The 19,031-nt window shown below is 41.5% G+C and overlaps 3 protein-coding genes across 3 annotated transcripts; 2 read left to right on the top strand and 1 right to left on the bottom strand.

The window, feature by feature from the left end:
- The first annotated feature begins 863 nt into the window (after positions 1-863).
- On the top strand, positions 864-5,166 carry LOC110047282 (uncharacterized). Its single transcript, XM_020753029.2, has 2 exons — positions 864-1,653; positions 3,241-5,166. The coding sequence occupies exons 1-2, from the start codon at positions 1,090-1,092 to the stop codon at positions 4,210-4,212; spliced, it is 1,536 nt and encodes a 511-aa protein (XP_020608688.1). The 5' UTR covers positions 864-1,089; the 3' UTR covers positions 4,213-5,166.
- Positions 5,167-7,631: 2,465 nt separating this feature from the next.
- On the bottom strand, positions 7,632-8,578 carry LOC149112092 (uncharacterized). Its single transcript, XM_089289819.1, has one exon. The coding sequence runs from the start codon at positions 8,574-8,576 to the stop codon at positions 7,632-7,634; it is 945 nt and encodes a 314-aa protein (XP_089145945.1). The 5' UTR covers positions 8,577-8,578.
- A 2,702-nt stretch (positions 8,579-11,280) lies between these two features.
- On the top strand, positions 11,281-17,570 carry LOC149112093 (uncharacterized). Its single transcript, XM_089289820.1, has one exon. The coding sequence runs from the start codon at positions 11,785-11,787 to the stop codon at positions 17,101-17,103; it is 5,319 nt and encodes a 1,772-aa protein (XP_089145946.1). The 5' UTR covers positions 11,281-11,784; the 3' UTR covers positions 17,104-17,570.
- The last annotated feature ends 1,461 nt before the right edge of the window (positions 17,571-19,031 follow it).

The following is a 19,031-nucleotide window of genomic DNA, read 5'->3' on the forward strand; positions in this document are numbered from 1 at the left end:
CTTTAAAATAATAGGGAAACTCTTTACATTTTCCACACTTTCCAGACGGGATTCTCAAAAATTAATCTTTGTTAAAAGATGGGATTCACAGGGAAATTTTGACAAATATTAGAATTTCTCCTCAAACCCCCTCTTCTCCATATTTATTTAATGACCAGTCCCTAAAATTAATGGTCTAAATAAACCTGTAAGGCAAGAAATGCCAGAAGGAGAAAACTCAGCCGAACGTTGTATGTTGTGATACCAAATTTTTTTCCACTGGCCACACCAGCTAAATCAGATGGCCCTTTTTCTCAACACCAAAATATTTAACAAGCAGTTAGTCTTATCTTTAATACAAAAGACCATAAAATTATTAAGGGACCTCTCATCTATGCTGTGTGAGAGATAAATCACATGCCCCTTTTTCTCCAAACCAGAATAACTCTAAGTTCAGCTTAAGTTAATTATATTATTAAGGGCCCTCTGGTCTTATTGCTCTAAGGGAGAAATCAGATGCCTTTTTCCCAACACAAAAATAACTCTGAAGTCTTAACCTTAAATTTAATATGACAGGCTAAAATTATTAAGGGCCCTATGATCTATGCTACACGGGAGATAAATCAGAGGGCCCTATTTCTCAAGGCAAAAGAAAAACACTTAGCTAGTAAATTAATAACCTACCTTGCATGTTTTACCCATCAGGATGCATCTTCTACATAACTTAGGGAGATATTACGCGGTGTAAAACACGCAAAATATGAAGTAGATTCAATTCATCGCCCAAATACAAACTCGACCAGCGACGCCATTTTGTTTTTGCCTACAACCACTTATTAGCTTCTCATTCAATAAAAATAGCAACTATTGTTATATACCTCGTTCTTGAAAGCACACCGGCACATGTAAATAAAGTGGCCGGGTATTCTGAAGTTGCTCCATAGTCGCACGAAGATGAATTCAACGATCGTGACACTCGGTCCCAGTCTCAGAAGGAAGAAGGGTCTTCTCGTCTATATCCCTTCAAGATCAAGTCACTACCTGCGGAATTTGACTTCTCTGCGTACTTCCCCACGGATTTTCGAATAAAAGAGAGACTGCTCGCAGTCTATGCCAGTCTTTGTCATGACGCATAGAATTGTTACCTCACGTCACTCGTGCATCATGCTCATTTTCATCGTAGTGTTGTACCTTGAGAGCGTGCTGACAACGTGCATGGAAGGCAATAACCAAATACAACGTTATTTGATTTCATCCGAACCTCCGTATGACAACTATTACAATATTTCCAAGGCCGTTTATCCCTCTGTGGTTCCCCCATCTTTGCTGATCGATATTACGGTGACATTCCTGGCAGCAGCGGATAGCAATGGAACTCAAAGAGGTCCGTTTCCAAACAACAATGCTGGTAGAGCCGGTATGAACAGTTCTAAGCAGAATGGGTCAGATTCTCGTCCAGCTGGAGCCAACACAACATGGACATATAAGTGGAGTAAGTCGTGTTTGTATGTCAGCGGAGGAAATATCACCTTACCTTCCATGAATATTTTTTCCTTGTGGGCGATTTGGCCAAACAGGCGGAAAAGGGAGCTCTACATAACTTTGCCGCAGTTCTGCAGTGGCTATCCCAGTGACCCCCCTCTACACGATGCCATGTTATACTTTCTTTCCACGGTATGATCTTATTAGTTTATAAGTGAGTGTGCTTGCTGTCAATAAGCGCATCTTATTATGAAACTTGCATGTATCTATCTATCTATCTATCTATCTATCTATCTATCTATCTATCTATCTATCTATCTATCTATCTATCTATCTATCTATCTATCTATCTATCTATCTATCTATCTATCTATCTAGCTAGCTAGCTAGCTACCTATCCATATATATATATACTTCTTGAACTTGAACAGAATAAATTTATAGAGCGCTCGACTCTGAGAGGAGCAGTGTAGATAATAAACAATGGTATCAAGGCTTCAATTCATGGTTTTATTACGACAACGCTGATAGAGTCTAATTCGAAGACAATTCATTCGACAGCAATGGAGAACACTCTGATGTCTACACAAAATCAACATCATGTTTGAAAGAAGTGCCTTGGAAATTCATGTATAGTGCGTTTGAGAAGGGAGACTGGGACTGCCTTAGCCATGAGTGTAGAGAAACCAACCATAACCAACCTTTGACTGAGTTAAGTTATTTGGGAATTTTAACCAGATTTCTAAAAAATAAACCTAGTTAACTGCAGCTGCTAGTTATTCTAGACACAACACTGCACGAATTCATGAATTTCTTTGCATTTTGCTCACTGATTAAGTAGACTTCATCCTGTTATCTTCTAAGTTTAATTGTTTAAATCAGGAGCCCATATTTTCTAGAAGGAAAGACTAGGAGGTCCAGAAGGGGTCCAGAAGGAGGTCTAGAAGGGGTCCAGATGGGTCCAAAAGGGGGTCCAGTAGGGGGTCCAGATTGAGTGGTCCATGTTTTGTACCTACCCGTGGGAGGTGTGTGCTCTCACCACTGTGCCATCCCTGCTCCCCAATAATGTCCATGAGCTCCTGGAAAAATGTGTCGGGAAACTGTTCAAGAAAATTAGTAGCAATAGTTCTCAAAGGGTCCTCCCTCAGATTAAGATGCAGCACTAGTCAGTTACCCTAGATAAACACTGAATGTTTTAAAACTAGTTTTTTTTTAGTAGTCTTTAAGTTTAAATACACTTAAGCAATATGAGAAATTCTTCCTGTAAGCCCTTATTTAACCCTTTTCAAAATTTATGTAACGTTTGATATGTACTGTATCAGATGAATAAAGACGTTATTATTATTGTAAGTAATAACAATAATAATTATTGTTATTATCATTATTATACAGCAGTAAAAACTTATGCATGCTATATGTGCAGTTATTAAATAGTATGACGGGGCGTGTGAGTAACCCATTACATTATTATTATTAGTATTATTATCATTATCATTATTATTGTGCGTCTATTGGGCAAGTAATATTTTAGTGTTGGCAACTGAAGACTGAAATGTACTCACCCACCGGGCAACTGGATTCCAATTTTTTTTCTTGCCCTGGATTATGAACAATGAGAAAGCTACATCACCTGGAGTGGGATTGAAGTGGGGATAAATTAGTAGATTCTAAGATAACCCCTTGCCTATTTCTCTCAGGTACATGAATAAATTTCAGATCCTCATCCTTATGCAGTTACACTGCAGACGTTCTTATGAAGTATATATTATTGTTTTGTAGGTGCAGGACATAGCAGTAATACCAAGTGTTCCTGATCCACGACTTAACACAGCAGAGTGTGTCATTGCAGGCCAGGAGAAGGCTTCACATTTTTCAGGACTGAAACAGTTGCTACATGGAGTGTGTTGGAGCTTTTTGTTCATTAGTTTAGTCATGAGTCAGTTTGTATCAATGCACATAATAGTTAAGCTACAGAGTTGGGATAAAAGTAAGGATAAAGACAAAATTGCAGTAGTAATGTCTTGGTCTTTGTTCATTTTTGGTGCAGGAATATTCTTAAATATTTATGCCTTCAAAACATCGACTGTTCAACAAGATTTGTATGTGCGTGTATTTTTTGGATTTGTGCTGTTTGTGCTTTTTCGGCGGTCTATTTATTGTATGATTAAACACCGCAGGAATGGTACATGTCATGACCTATTTAAAAACTGGGACTTAATATCGGGTCATGATGAAGATACAAGCAAAAACATTCATTCTTGTGTTTTTCTTTACCCAGCAGTATTCATTGCATGTCATCACGTACTGTGGATTTTGCTTGGTGTAATAACAGAGCCTCTTTGGGGTAGTACAGTTTTAGTGGGTATTACTTCTTTTTTTTCTGTTTTTTCTTTCCTGCTTCGTGACTTCTACAAGGCATTTCCTTCTCCCAAAAATACTCAGTTGTTTTACATGGCTCTGATTCTTATCTTAGGTGGTTCCTTGGCATTCGTTCTGTTATTGCTTGTTTTGCTTGTGGTGGCACAAGGTTTCTTTGGTGAGAGTTTGATTTCTGCTGTTATTCAAAATGGTTTGGTTGCAATTGCTACTGTTGGGTTTGGCTATCTGAAGGTTGGAAAAGAAAGCGGTGGTGGTGGAGGAGGAGGGGGAGGAGGAGGAGGAGGAGGAGGAGAAGGAGCAGGAGCAGGAGGCAGTAGTCCTGAAGAAGGAGTCGCATTGCTGAACATCTCGAATGCCAACAATAGAAAATGAAAACTCAGCTCTGATTAATTAAGGAGTTTAAGAAAACCACGACGGCAACGGCAACGGGAACGTCGCTAAACAAAAGGCTTCATAAGTAGAACGATGGCTGTGCACGTGCGTTACAATTCTTGGTACATTTCTTTGCCGTCTTCTGCAAAACGACAACGTGAAATGACCAAATTCTGCATTGTCCAGAGAACGTGAACCCCGACGGCTAATTTTAATTTTCTTTTTTTTTATTTCAAATGTTTCGCCCTGTGCCAGATTCAGTTTCGTAAAAGGTTTGACACTAAGAAACAAAGTAAATGACTTTACAGTATCGCGAGATTCGTAGGTAAAATGTAAAATCATTTTTTGATCGACTATGTCCTCGGCGTCGCGTCCTGATTTCTTGAACTCCCTATTAGCCACTGGAAGCTGCGGCAGTTTTATAAACTACTATAGTCCTTAGTAGGCCTGTTGTAGATAAGCTGAGTCACATGGATTTTATTCATTGACTTTAGTTACTACTTGTGTCGAGAAATGAATTAAGCTGAATTTGCGCATTACGTAATTGTTAATTTTAGTTTGTTCTGTAGCCGGCCAAGGTAATCCAACACGTATTTATATGCCTTTTGAGTCAAAAAAGAGCTAGAGTTTGATGTCTGTTAATAATGAGAAGGAGAAAGTGAAGAAAATGCTAATTTGTAGAAAACAAGATATAGTGTGAGTTTTGCATTGTGGTATTGTAAGTTATGTATTGTAAAATTTTTATAAGTAATGTATAGTTAGTATGATAAAAAAAAGTCAATAACTCAGTGTGTAGCTTATCAAAAACTTCTCAGATACTTAGATCGACGTAGAAATTACGTATAAAAAGATAAAAAATACGAATCTTAACAAAAAGGAAAACAAGGTATTTGTATTTGATCCATCTTTGTTGCAAGCCGCTATTAAAAATCTGAGAAAGCTCCTGTTGCAAAATGGTTACCCTCAAGGTGTTATCACGTTCAACATCAACGATGCGGGAGGCAGCGTGGCCGAGTGGTCAGCGTGTCGGACTCGCGATCCAGCGGTCCCGGGTTCGAGTCCCGCTCTGACCACTACCTGGATTTGTTTTTTGGTAGCCTCGATTTCAAATTCTCGGCCACGCTTGTAAATAGCCAACTGGTTTGCCTCCGGCCAATTGGGATTCTTAACAATGTTATGTTCAATATAATTTACATAATATATGCAGCGCGAAATTTGACGGGTTAGTTGTTTCGTAGGAGGGCTTTGTTTCTGTGGCGGCAAGATGATACGAGTTCATTACGTTTGTTAAATAGCTCGGGTTGGCAGATGATAAGGAATTTTTCTTTAAGGCAAAGGTTACATCTTTTGCTTGAGCTGTTATACGGCGAGTGTGATGAGAGAATGCGCCAGGAAATAAAGTGTTCGATGTTATTGTCTTTGAGGGTCCAGATGTGCTTGCTGAGTTCGGTCGAGTTTCTGTGTTTAGCGTGGCGGAATGATGCGGTGTGGTTTCTGTATCTAGTTTTGAAGTCGCTCTCTGTGAGTCCAATGTACGTTTCTGCCGTGTTGTTGTCTTTGCGTGTTACCGTGGCTTGGTAGATTACAGATGATTGTAGGCAGTTTCCGTTGAGCGGGCATGCGTTCTTTTGTCGGCAGTTACATGGCTTTTTGTTGTTGATGGTAGCGGCGGCGGCGGTGTCATCAGTCGGCATAGACGCAGTTAGGATGCGTTTGTTATGGCTGTCGATTATTTGTTTTGTGTTGTTCATGCAGCTGTAGCTTCTCATTTTCGCGCTTTTTCAATGTTAACTTAACCTTGAAGCCACTTCAATTGTTATGGATGGTGTCAAAAGCCTTGATAATTTAACAAATGAAACGGAAAAAATTTACATCTCCAAAAGGAAGTCTGAACATGGGGCGCGGAAGGGTTTATTTGAAATATGTAAGTGTCAGTTTCATATTTGGCAACGTTTTTTTTTTTAATTTCATGAATAACTAAGAAATTGATTGGCCAAATATTAATAGTTTGCTTTAAATTGTTGTACTAGAATCTACATCATGAAAGCTACATTGCGTAATACATAAAGGTAAAGAAGTAAAAGATGATTCTAAATAAACATTCTTATCCATGAGTTGTGCCTTTTTGTGTTATTAAAAATCATTTGCATCCTTAAATTTTTTTTTCTCAACAATAACTCAAATTTGGTAGCCCATAGCTTTCATAAAGGGCGTCTACCATTCTATCTACAAACTGCAACTTGCTCAGTATTAAATCACAGACCTAATTGGTAAATAATTAAATAAACGATCTGTGTTACTTTAATTAAATAAGAAAACGATATTAATTGTCAGAATAAATACAAAAATTGCCAATCGAAGTTTTGAGGAGGAGAATAGCATAAACTTCCAAAAGGACTGAAGAAGCCATCAGGGATAAACGTTTAGGGGCGCCTTCCACTTGAACGGTGGAAAATTAAAAGGAAGAGCCTTTTCCACTAGATTTTTTCAACAAAAATAAATAAATAAATAAATAAATAAATAAATGGAATGAGCGACTGGTGCCACTAGCAGAGTGTCCAATGAATAAATGACTCTCTTGTTGCAAATTGCAGAATCCAGGTTCTCACAGGCTTGCCCGGTTCCTTGTGCCTGAGAAATTAAATCTTGCTTTTCTTTTAATAGAGAATTGTCATCGGTTTTTCTAAACAGATGGATAACGTCTCTGAAAACCACTTCATTCTCGGCTAAAAATGATACAGGCAATTTAAAAAGCTTGCGCTTGAAAGTCTATATTTTCTTTGCTAAAAAAACTGATACCACAATAAACCATTTTTTATTTAGTCACTAGTCACTACAATCTGCGACAAAATTCAGTAAGCAACTTTTTCGGCCATACTTAAAATTGAACTTTAAAATCAACCACACCTCGAAATACAATACCCCAACCCTTTCCTGCATTCAATGTTGTACAAGCACAGAAGGAAAAAAAAACTAATTTATCAAGGGAGAGTGGGTAAAATTTAAGGAAATCGAGGCTAAAATAATTCAGAAATATTGTTATCTCAACGGCAATGTGTGGGCTATTGTGTCGCAGATTGTAGGCAACTTTTTCGTTCAGACGATATTCTGTCAATATTATCCTAAGGAAAATTCATGCATTATTGTATGTACAAACTGCAACACGATCTGTCTATGTTATCCTAAGTAAAATACATCGAATTTCCTATGCTTTAAATAACATGTCAACGATGGAGTTGGAGATTCATCATTGAAAATGCCCCATCAGTCATGCTGCGGGCCTCTTTGGAACATGGGCTATAATTCAGAAGTGAGGGTAAAAGAGATATCATGCTCTTGAGTTATAAAAACTGAGTGATAAAAGTGTTGACGAGCCTGCACGACTCCTGCCGTTCGCGGATGAATAAGTTATAAAGCCTTCATAGTTTAGCTTTAACTAGGATGCCTTTTAGGGACTTTCCCTTGCGATACGAGATGATGGCGGGCTCCTTAAAGATTTCTCTCAGTAGCGGGTGATTATCTTTAAGGTGCCATTTCCCCAGAAGTGTGTCTTTTAGGTTAGGCAACGTCGGGTGGTATTTCGTAACAAAGGGCAGTATTTTCTTTTGTGCGGTTTTGTCTTTCTGTGCTAGTGACATTTTTCTATCAGAGAATTTAATCTCTAAAAGGTGTTTTTCTACAATTCTAGCTGGGTAACCTCTATTCTGCAGGCATGTTTTGAAATTACTCATGTTTTCCTCAAAAATAAGTTGAGAGGAATTTGTTCTCAGAAGCCTTAACGCTTCTCCTTTGATAAAGCCTTTCGTGACGCCTGGTGGGTGACACGAATAGAAATTCGTGTATTGAAAGGTCTCTGTAGGTTTGAAATGAGTTCGCACGTCAAGAATAGATTCCTTATTGAATCTGTCACCTTTGTACACTTTCGTGTCTAAGAATGTAGTTTCAGTTTCTGAGATTTCAGCCGTGAATTTGATCGTTGGGTGAAAGCTGTTTGCCTTTAGAAGGAAGTCATCTATTCTGTCTCTACTTGTGTTCCACATAGATATGACGTCATCGATGTATCTTTTCCAAAAAATGGGTTTTGTGTAACTTTGTCTGAGTATTTCTTTTTCTATTTTGGCCATAAATATGTTAGCAAAAGCTACGGCCATTTTCGTTCCCATGGCTGTTCCATGAGTTTGGAGGTAATCTTTTCCATTGAATTGGAACGAGTTTTCTTGTAGAATCAGACTTAGCATTTCTCTTAAATACCTGCTAGCGCTAGGAATTGGAGGGTTCTCCTGGTAAAATTCTTCGTATGCTTCGCATGCAGTGGTAATACCCTCCTCCTGTGGTGTGTTCGTGTAGAGACTGGTGACGTCCATAGAGACAAGAATGGTGTTTTTAGGCAGTTTAGTCTTGTCGATGAAGTTAAGAAAGTCTGTTGTATCTTTAAGATACGAGGCTTGCTTTTTTGCTATTGGCTGATAAGGTGGTCAACAAAAGCTGAGATTCTTTCTGTAGGGCCGTCACACCCTGATATAATTGGTCTACCAACAGGTGTCGGTTTGTGAATCTTTGTAAGTGTGTAAAACACTGGTATTCGCGGAGGGTCGGGCGTAAGGGAGAGCCATTTAGCCGTCATTTCGTCTATGTGGCCTTCTTGTAGTAGTGATCGAATCAATCGATGAACTTTTTTGGCCGTGGTGTCAACCATAGGTTTGTCTAGGGGTTGGTAGTTATGTATATCATCAAGTTGGACTTGACCCTCCTTAAGTTTATCTGTTCTGTTCATTATGACGGTTGTAGTACCCGTATCGGCTTTCTTTAGTACAATGTTCTTGTCACGCGATAGTTCTTTGAGAGCATTTCGCTCTCCCTGTGACAGGTTGTCTTTCGGCCTTTTCAATTTGATATTAGCAAGGTCAAATTTGACTTCCTCTAGAAAGGTTTCTAGAGCAACTGAGGGCTGGACTGGTGGGTCCCAGTCCGACTTGACGTGGAAAGGATGGGGTTCTTTGTCGTGACCGTGAAATATGTACTTAAGGCGCATTCTTCTGGCAAAATGACTGAAGTCATTGAGTAGCCGGCGCCTGATAGTGTTTTCTCTTGTCACGGGAGCAGGAATGAATTTCAAACCACGGGATAGCAGGGTAATTTGCTCGTCTGTCAGCCGTGTATTTGACAGGTTTTTGATATGTTGCTTGCGTGACTCAATGTTGTTTTGAAAGCGTTTTTTCTCTTGGATTTTTCTCCGCTCTAATCTTTTGCGGCTCTTTACCGCTTTGTTATCTGTGTTGTTTCTTTTCCCTTCCCCCCTTATTTCTAAAGGGTCAGATAAGACAACAGGATAAGATTCACTTTTTTTATTCGTTGCTTGTGATCTCATTTGTTCCAGCAATATATCGACCTCTCTGATCTTGGTTTTCAACACTTCGGCTAGCTCGTTGTCTTTCTTATCTTCGTTCGCATTTCTATTTCTAGCCGGCGTTTTGTTGGAAGACTGGTTGGTTTCATGGAAACTTCTGCGAGACTTGTTCGAGCTTTCTGTACTTATTCTTAAGCCTTTCTACGCGCCTGTGGTGAAATTTCACTAGGGCCCCCGCAAGGGCCTGTTCGGCTTTCTTTCTAATGGAGTTAATGTCTTTCTTTAAAAAAACATCGCTTGGTAGCCTGCTGCGAGCGTGGCACTATCACGCGCTTCCTGTTCGCTCCTCTCGAGCTCTCCTTCTCATTCGTGTCACCTGCCATGTTGGATGGCAAGTCACGCAAGTTGGGTATACTCGTATTATATGTTGAACCATAAATGCGAGCTTCATTACTCTATTGTCATTTATCATACGTCATTTCCGCTTCTAGTTTTTAAAATACAAAAATCTAAGGGAACGCAGATATAAGGAGCGTGTAAATTAAGAAAACAAACCACAACTCCACAGAGATATACGGGCACAAAGTTTTGGCGAGTTCTCATGACAAAAATGGAGTAATAGTGCTGGGGCTACTGGAGCAATAAGATCATGTTTCTTTCTTGCAGGCTAACCGCGTTGCTATTGTATAGCAAACGTCCAGAAAACGAGACTATGTCATATCTCGGATATGTCATTGCTAAAAACGCAGACTAAGTAAGTCTTCCCGGAACCCCATAGCAAATCTCTTACCCAAAACGCACTCTGTTTGAAGCTGTAGAGTGAGCCATTCCGCTTGGGCGTAGAAGATATGAGACCGAGAACTACTGTAGTGATATCCCTTTTAAACCTCTAATAGGGGCGTCCAAATGAATTCTGAATTTGACACTGGTTCTATTCCTTTAGGAGATGCAGTACTTGCAAGAAGAAACGAAGTATCAGAACTAACAGTTTTTTTACCAAGTGGCCAAAAATCCCTCTGGGGGAACTTTTAATGATGATTTACTTCTGGTCTACGGACCAGAGTCGTAAATCCACCGCTAGCATGATGTCCATAAATAACAACCTAGTCTGCACTGTTTTCCGAAGTTTGGAGGACGTATGTTCAGCGGACATCGCAACAAACCCTTTTATTCCGTTTGGGGGAACAGCTGTCGTGAAGTGCGACGAAAGCAAATTTAATCACAAAGCAAAGGTTAGTTGGTATACATGTCTTGGTTGTGATATTGCTGCTTTGTCAAATTTGGTTGAATTCTTTGACAAATAGTTTCACTAATCAACAATCGTTAACTCTATTAGTGTAACAGAGGAAGAAGAGCTCCCGACTTGTGGGTCTTTGGAGTCATTTCAACAGCCACGAGGCCTGCAAGGGGTTATTATGAAGTGGTGGCGAGTCGGGATAGTGCGACACTGTTGCCGATTCTTGCAAAATGTCTCCTACCAGGCAGTGAAGTGTACACCGATGACTGGGGGGCCTACAGAAACCTGGACCAACATCTGCCCAACCACGTCGCTCGACATCGCGTTGTTGTCCACGCAGATAACTTCGTGGACCCAGTAACTGGTGTTCACACTCAGGAAGCCGAATCTGCGTGGGCAAATTTGAAAGGCCCCTCAAAGGACGGCGTGGTATCTCTCGGGATGATCTCCAGGCCTATCTGGACGACAGGATGTTCCGTTAATATATGAACAATTAGCATTTGATTGACGTTTGATTTCGTAAATATCTTTTGATTGACATTTAGCCGCGTAACCGATACGGTCAATTGACCTTTGAGCTTGGATAGTTAGTTTATTGTCGCAGATATTTTCACTGTGAACGCCTTCGTTGCTGACCTGTTTCGCTGACCCGTTTTCTGCTGTTTTCCAATCTGTTTATCTGTTGCCTGACCTGGACAAACCGCAAAACAATCTGATTGGACATCGTCAAAGAAGTAAGTTTAGTACTGTAACTCAGGCTTAAAACAATGTAACTTAGGTTTGCGTTTATATTCCGATCGTCTGTTTGGTTTCTCAATGGAATTTTGTATTACCTCTTTAGATCGAATAATCTTGAATCCTGGAATAAATTATACGATTGGCGTAGCCCAATTAGATTGTCTGCTTGGTTTTTTACGGAACCATTTCATTCGATTTCTTGGCTGGATGAAGAAAACCCCTGCGCTGATCCACAGAAACGCACTCGGTCATGGATGAAGCGGCGGTAAAACAAGCCAAGACCGACCGACGTACTGCCAAATCGAACTTTACACGAGTTGGAAAAGCGTTGGTACATGCAGTTGAGTACAAAAGGCCTCCGAATGAGGTAAGACAAGCCATAATTAAGCTTCAGGGAGCGTATGAGAACTTAGTGGCTAAGCACGAGGATTATGCCAAGCACATCGAAGATGATGAAGCGTATGAAACTGAAGAAAAATGGCTCTCTGAATGCCAAGAAATTTTCATGAGGCTAGAAGTAGACGCGAAAATGTTCATTGAAAGTGTTGAGCAGTGTGGTTCGAAAGATTTAGCTGAGAATGGTGATTTAAGTAAAGGAAAGGAGAGCGCTTTAACCGATGAAGTACCGGGTAATGAAGGAATTCCAAATATGCAGCCTCCAACACCTAGCCACACCCCTGGAATGACAAATATTCAACCAATTGGCCAAACACCCCCAGAAATTAACGCCGGAAAAGTTGAAGGCACTTCAGATAAAGAAATTAACAGTGTTCAAAAGGCCGATGACAAGCAAAATCCCGCAATAAACAAAGAAACCACTAGTGATAAAGGTCAAGCTGGCGCGTGCACGTTTAAGCTCGAAAAACCAAAACTACCTGTTTTCGCTGGGAATGTAAGAGATTATGCAATTTTCCGCTCTGACTTCAAACACGCAATAGAAGCAAAATACGCAAAGAGAGATGCAATAACGCTCCTGCGTACATGCCTGAGAGATAAGCCGCTAGAACTGATCAAAGGTATCGGAAGTGATTATGACGCCGCCTGGGAATATCTGGACTCGATCTATGGCGACCCGAGATTTGTGTCAGACACTGTGACCCAGGATATTGTCCAATTTAAAGCCTTGCAGGAAGGGGAAGATGCGCGATTTTGCGACCTGGTACATCTAGTCAAGAGATGTTATAATACCCTGAAAGAAGTTGGTCTCCCTAGTGATATGGACAACAGCCATATGCTTTCCATTATCGAACAAAAGATGTGCTCTGACGACAGAAAGGTCTGGGCGAGAGATCTGGAGAGAGAAAAGAAGCCTGCTACCCTGGAAGCGTTGATGAACTGGATGAACGTGGAAATGAAGTCACGAATGCGTGCCACAGCTCCTATCAGAGTGGGCTCATCTGGAAGACGCCACGTGAATCACTACACATCTAATGACGGCAAACCTGTCTGGCACAAATGTTGGCTGTGCAAAACTTCATCCCACTGGCCCGATCAATGCCCGAAGTTTACAGCTCTCAGCATTGATGACCGTATCGCAACTGCAAAGGCAAATCACCTGTGCTTCAGCTGTTTGAAGAGGGCCGGAAGGGGACACACTGTAGATAACTGCAGGCGTAAACAACAGTGCGCAAAGCTGGAGAATGGAATGCGGTGTCCACAACATCACCATCAGCTGCTTCATAAGAGCAATACTGTCGAGATTAGCGTCGCTACATCAGTCAATACGAAAGAAGCTATTCTCCCTGTACTCTCCGCAAACATCGGCAGCGCTAACGGCCTATTTAAATGTGGAAATGTTCTTCTTGACTCTGGCGCTCAAGTAAGCCTTATTCGTCAGGATACCGCAGAAACTCTCGGCTTGAAGGGAAAGGATGTTTCCATAACAATTACTAAAGTTGGCGGGGAGGAAGAGTCAATGAAAACCAAAGAATACAAAATTCAGCTAACCTGCATAGACACCGGCAAGCGTTTTACCGTTAAAGCAATCGGCATTCAGAGCATCAGTGATGAAATCCCAACAGTGAAAACTTCGCACTTACCGGAGCTTCTTGGCCTGCCTAACGCGAGATTTCGCCGCGGCAAGGGACATGTGGACCTGCTAATCGGTATTGATCACGCACATATGCATGCTGGTGAAACGAGACAAGTGGACCATCTACTAGCTCGCAAGTCGCCACTTGGATGGGTAGTTTTTGGAGGAAAACCAGAGCAGATCTGTGACATAACCAGCATATTACACGTCAAGTACGCCTCACCAATAGACTTAACTGACTTCTGGACAACAGAGACTATGGGTGTGGCCGTGAAACCCTGTGTCTGCGATGCAGACAAACTGTCTGAAACAGAAAGAGAAGAAGCTAAGCTAATAGAGGAAACATGTATCAAAGTTGGAAGTCAATGGATGATTCCATACCCCTGGAGAAAGGACCCCACCCTGCTCCCAGACAACAAAGATTTGGCAATGAAACGCCTAGAGTCAACAGAACGACGCCTGAAAAGAAATCCTGAACAAATCGAAGCCTACTGCAAACAGATGGAAGAAATGGAAAGCATGAAGTTTGCGCGAAAGCTGTCCAAGGAAGAACAAAACGCGTATCAAGGACCTGTTCACTACATTCCTCATCACGCCGTGCTGAGGCCAGACAAGAAGAGCACTCCAGTTCGAATTGTTTTCAATTCATCTTCTGTATTTCAAGGACATACTCTGAATGATTACTGGAAGAAAGGTCCCGATCTTTTAAACGGCATATTTGGAGTTGTCTTACGATTCAGAGAGAAGAAAGTCGCAGTTATGGGAGACATCTCCAAGATGTATCATAGGATCCTAATTCCCGAGAGGGATCAACATGTGCATCGCTTTCTATGGAGAAACATGGAAACGGACAGAGATCCTGACATCTACCTCAAAACTGTTCTCACATTTGGGGACAAGCCTGCACCCGCTATGGCGCAAATAGCCCTGAGGAAAACAGCTCAAGAGAACAAGGTAGACTACCCAGAAGTAGCTGAAGTCCTCACAAACAACGTGTACATGGATGACATCTGCGATTCTGTAGACACAGTACATGAAGCCCGAAAATTAACGACAGATATTGACAAGGTCTTGAAGACTGGAGGATTCAAAGTTAAAGGATGGATTTCCAACGAGATGCTTGAAGAGAAAGAAAACAGTGACACAGAGAAGGAGATGAATCTATTTCAAGGAAACGAGGAGAAAGTCCTGCGAACCCTGTGGAACTTTCGAACAGACGAGTTCTACTTCCGAGTGAGGACAGAGTTGCTAAAGCTAGACGACAGACCAAACCCTGTGCCTTTGAAGATGACGAAGAGAATGATCTTAAGCCAGGTGGCTCGAATTTACGATCCGATTGGATTCGCTGCAGCATTCATAATCAGGGCGAAGATAGGGCTGCAAAAACTGTGGCAGTTGGGATTAGACTGGGACGATGAGGTACCAGTCGCAGTTCAGGATCAGTGGATCTCTTTGTTCAAAGAAATGAAAGAGTTGGACAATGTGTCCTTCGAAAGATGTTTAACTGCAGACAAAGCCGTGGATCCGCCAATGCTGTGTGTTTTCGCTGACGCATCGCAAGACGCATTCGGAGCATGCGCCTACCTACGCCAAAGAAAGGATGACACTTACTCAGTCAAGTTCATCGCAGCGAAGTCCCGAGTAGCACCGCTGAAACAGCTCACGATCCCGCGCTTGGAGCTACAGGCAGCCGTTCTCGCAACCCGCCTAGCCAAAACCATTCAGGAGGAAACTAGGGTACAGTTTCAAGATGTTAAGTTCTTCACCGACAGCACTATCACCTTGGCCTGGATTCAAAGTCCGTCTCGCAGCTTCAAACCGTTCGTATCCTCCAGAGTGGGAGAAATTCAGAGTAACTCAGATCCAAGCCAGTGGAAGCACATCCCCAGTGAGGATAATGTAGCTGACGACCTGTCACGAGGGATCTCTGTTGATGAACTGCAGGGCAGATGGATGAATGGCCCGGAGTTCTTGTACTTACCAGAAGGTCGGTGGCCGATTAAGATCGCTTCGCCAGGCTCAGATGAAGACATGGAACGTCGACAAGCACGGATACTGACCGCAGCTGCAACGCAGAAAGCTAAAGATGCGATCGATCCGTCCAAGTTCTCCAGCTGGAGAAAACTAATCCGCGTGACGGCACGTATACGCAGACTAGCGGTGAAAATACGACTGAGAAAATACGATCAAGACGGAAAGGAAGGACCGCTGGCCCCTGAAGAGCTTCAGCAAGCAGAGATTTACTGGATAAAGCAAGCACAGTCAACCTTGCACAGCCGCCTAGAAAGAGGTGATTTCAAATCTCTCAGCCCGTTCAAAGATGAAAACGGAGTAATAAGAGTTGGAGAAAGAGTGGACGAAGCTATCGTGTCATATGAGACAAGACACCCCGCCCTTCTTCCAAGTGACCACTGGATCTCTTTGCTGGTAACAAGACACGCCCATCAGCACGGACACACCGGGGTGGCAGCTACGACAGGCAAGACCAGGAGAAAGTTTTGGATCTTGAAGGCGAACAAGTTAAGCAAATCTGTGAAATTCAAGTGTGCATTCTGCCGTGAATTGGCACACAAGGCTGAAACGCAACTTATGGCAGACCTCCCTGTTCTCCGCTTAGCACCAAACACGCCTCCGTTCCACTATACCGCCTGCGATTACTTTGGTCCTTACAGCGTAAGAATCGGGAGAAACAAGACGGCTAAGCACTATGGCGTCATCTTTACCTGTTTAAACACAAGAGCTGTCCATCTGGAATTAGCAGTTGACCTAACTACAATGGAGTTTATGCACGTCCTAAGAAGATTCTTTTCAATCAGAGGCTACCCGGCAGTAATGCTAAGCGATAACGGTTCACAGATGGTTGGTGCTGCTAACGAACTGAGAGAGATGGTGGAAGGTCTAGATGCCAATCAATTACGTGAGTTCTGCGGGGAAAAGAAAATTCAGTGGATCTTCACTACACCAGCTGCGCCACACCAAAATGGATGTGCAGAAGCCCTTGTAAAGAGCTGTAAAAAATCACTTAAGATAGCAATTGGCGAGCAGCTTCTAACGCCTTTTGAGCTGTACACCTGTCTTTTAGAAGTTGCAAACTTAGTGAATCAACGCCCCATCGGTCGCATTCCCACTGATCCAGATGACGGAGCCTACCTGTGTCCGAACGACATGCTCCTTGGAAGAGCAACACCAGAAGTACCACAAGGTCCGTTCAAAGACACAAGAAACCCACGCAGACGAGTGGAGTTCGTGCAAAAAATTGTCGACTCGTTCTGGAAGCGTTGGACTAGGGACGTATTTCCTGTCCTAGTACCGAGAAAGAAGTGGCACGTGGAGAAGCGAAACGTACAAGTTAATGACATAGTAACAGTGGCTGAGCAAAATGCAGTAAGAGGCAAGTGGGCAGTGGGCCGAATAATCGAAGTTTATCCTGGACCAGATGGACGAGTTCGTAATGTTAAAGTCAGAACAGCCACAGGAGAGTACAGCCGTCCAGTTACAAAGATTGCAGTCATTCACCCTGTAGAAGGTGACGACTGAACGAACAGCTGATAAGATAAGGACTACGCCCTTATCGGGGCGGAGAATGTTCCGTTAATATATGAACAATTAGCATTTGATTGACGTTTGATTTCGTAAATATCTTTTGATTGACATTTAGCCGCGTAACCGATACGGTCAATTGACCTTTGAGCTTGGATAGTTAGTTTATTGTCGCAGATATTTTCACTGTGAACGCCTTCGTTGCTGACCTGTTTCGCTGACCCGTTTTCTGCTGTTTTCCAATCTGTTTATCTGTTGCCTGACCTGGACAAACCGCAAAACAATCTGATTGGACATCGTCAAAGAAGTAAGTTTAGTACTGTAACTCAGGCTTAAAACAATGTAACTTAGGTTTGCGTTTATATTCCGATCGTCTGTTTGGTTTCTCAATGGAATTTTGTATTACCTCTTTAGATCGAATAATCTTGAATCCTGGAATAAATTATACGATTGGCGTAGCCCAATTAGATTGTCTGCTTGGTTTTTTACGGAACCACAGGATGTGGAGGCAATGGCGAGGACTGGATAGCATCATAACAAATTTTCTACCGGTATTGTCTTCACAGTATAGAGACTATATTGTGTAATATATACTTAATTACTGGTCCCAAGGGAAACAGTTAGCTTTGTTTTCCCGAGAATGTCGATGTTTCCCCGAGACGAAGAGGGGAAGGGGGGTGGCTACGTTTAGTGAAAAGTAATAAATCAAGTAGAAGAAAAAGTAACCTCTGGTTAGTGAGAGAGCGCGCAATAATTCTGTAATTGTAATTTTTAATTTACGGTAATTGTAACTGTAACTGTAATTACGTGACCCTAAATCAACCAATAAGAACAAGCGTGATATTCAAATTAACTCTAGCTGTATAACAAGATGCACTTAATGACTGGCCCCACTGGAAACAGAGTTTTGTTTCCCGTAGGTCAGTCATGAAGTGTTTGTTATACCTTCCAATTCAAAAATAGAATAAATCTAAAATGTACGTCATGCTTACGAGTTTTGGTTTGTTTAGTTCTAAGAACTTCATCGTTCTTAATTCTGTACAATCCAAAGGTTGTTTTCAAGTGTTTTTTTTTTTGGTTGCTTTACTAGGGGATTAAGAGCTTTTTTGCTTAACTTCCTCTGTTATGACTTGAAAGTGTTTCTTTCCCGTCACTACAACGAGCAAGTTATTAGCTTGACTGACGCACAAATTTGCCGGATCTTGAACACGTTCGAATTGAAAGTTCGAGTTGTTGTTTTTATAGGGCGAGAAAAATTACACGTGACACGTATTTGAGTTGGGAGGTATAACAATGAACTTCGTATTCCAGTCCATTACAGGATTAGTTACCCTTAGCTATAACAAAAACATAAAGTGTTGCGAAAGCTTTTGAAGTTTATTGAAATGAAAATCAGTGGAACAATTTAATGCGCACTAGAATAATTAAGCGTAGTAAATGCGATGTATTTTGCTCCGGATAACATAGATAGATCGTGTTGCAGTTTGTACATACAATAACGCATGCATTTTCCTTAAGATAATTTTTACAGCATATTGTCTGAAAGAAAGATGGGCCTACAATCTGCGACACAATAGCCCACACATTGCCGCTGAGATCACAATATTTTTATATTATTTTAGACTCGATTCCCTTAAATTTGACCGACTCTCCCCTGATAAATTAGTTTTTTCCTCATTTGTGCTTGTACAACATTGAATGTAGGAAAGGGTTGGAGTATTGTATTTCGAGGTGTGTTTGGTTTTAAAGTTCATTTTTGAGTTCGGCCTAAAAAGGTGCTTACTGAATTTTGTCGCAGATTGTACGTAGTGTCTAGGGAGTAATTCAAAAATGCTTTATTGTTGTAATTTTTTAGTAAACAAAATACATTGCAATTGGTGGAACAAAGCGTTTTAAATCGCCTGTATCGCTTTTAGCCGATAATG

This window comes from Orbicella faveolata, unplaced genomic scaffold (genome assembly GCF_042242905.1).
Source record: "Orbicella faveolata isolate gen_17 unplaced genomic scaffold, um_ofav_v1 contig_2, whole genome shotgun sequence".
Lineage (NCBI taxonomy): Eukaryota > Metazoa > Cnidaria > Anthozoa > Scleractinia > Merulinidae > Orbicella > Orbicella faveolata.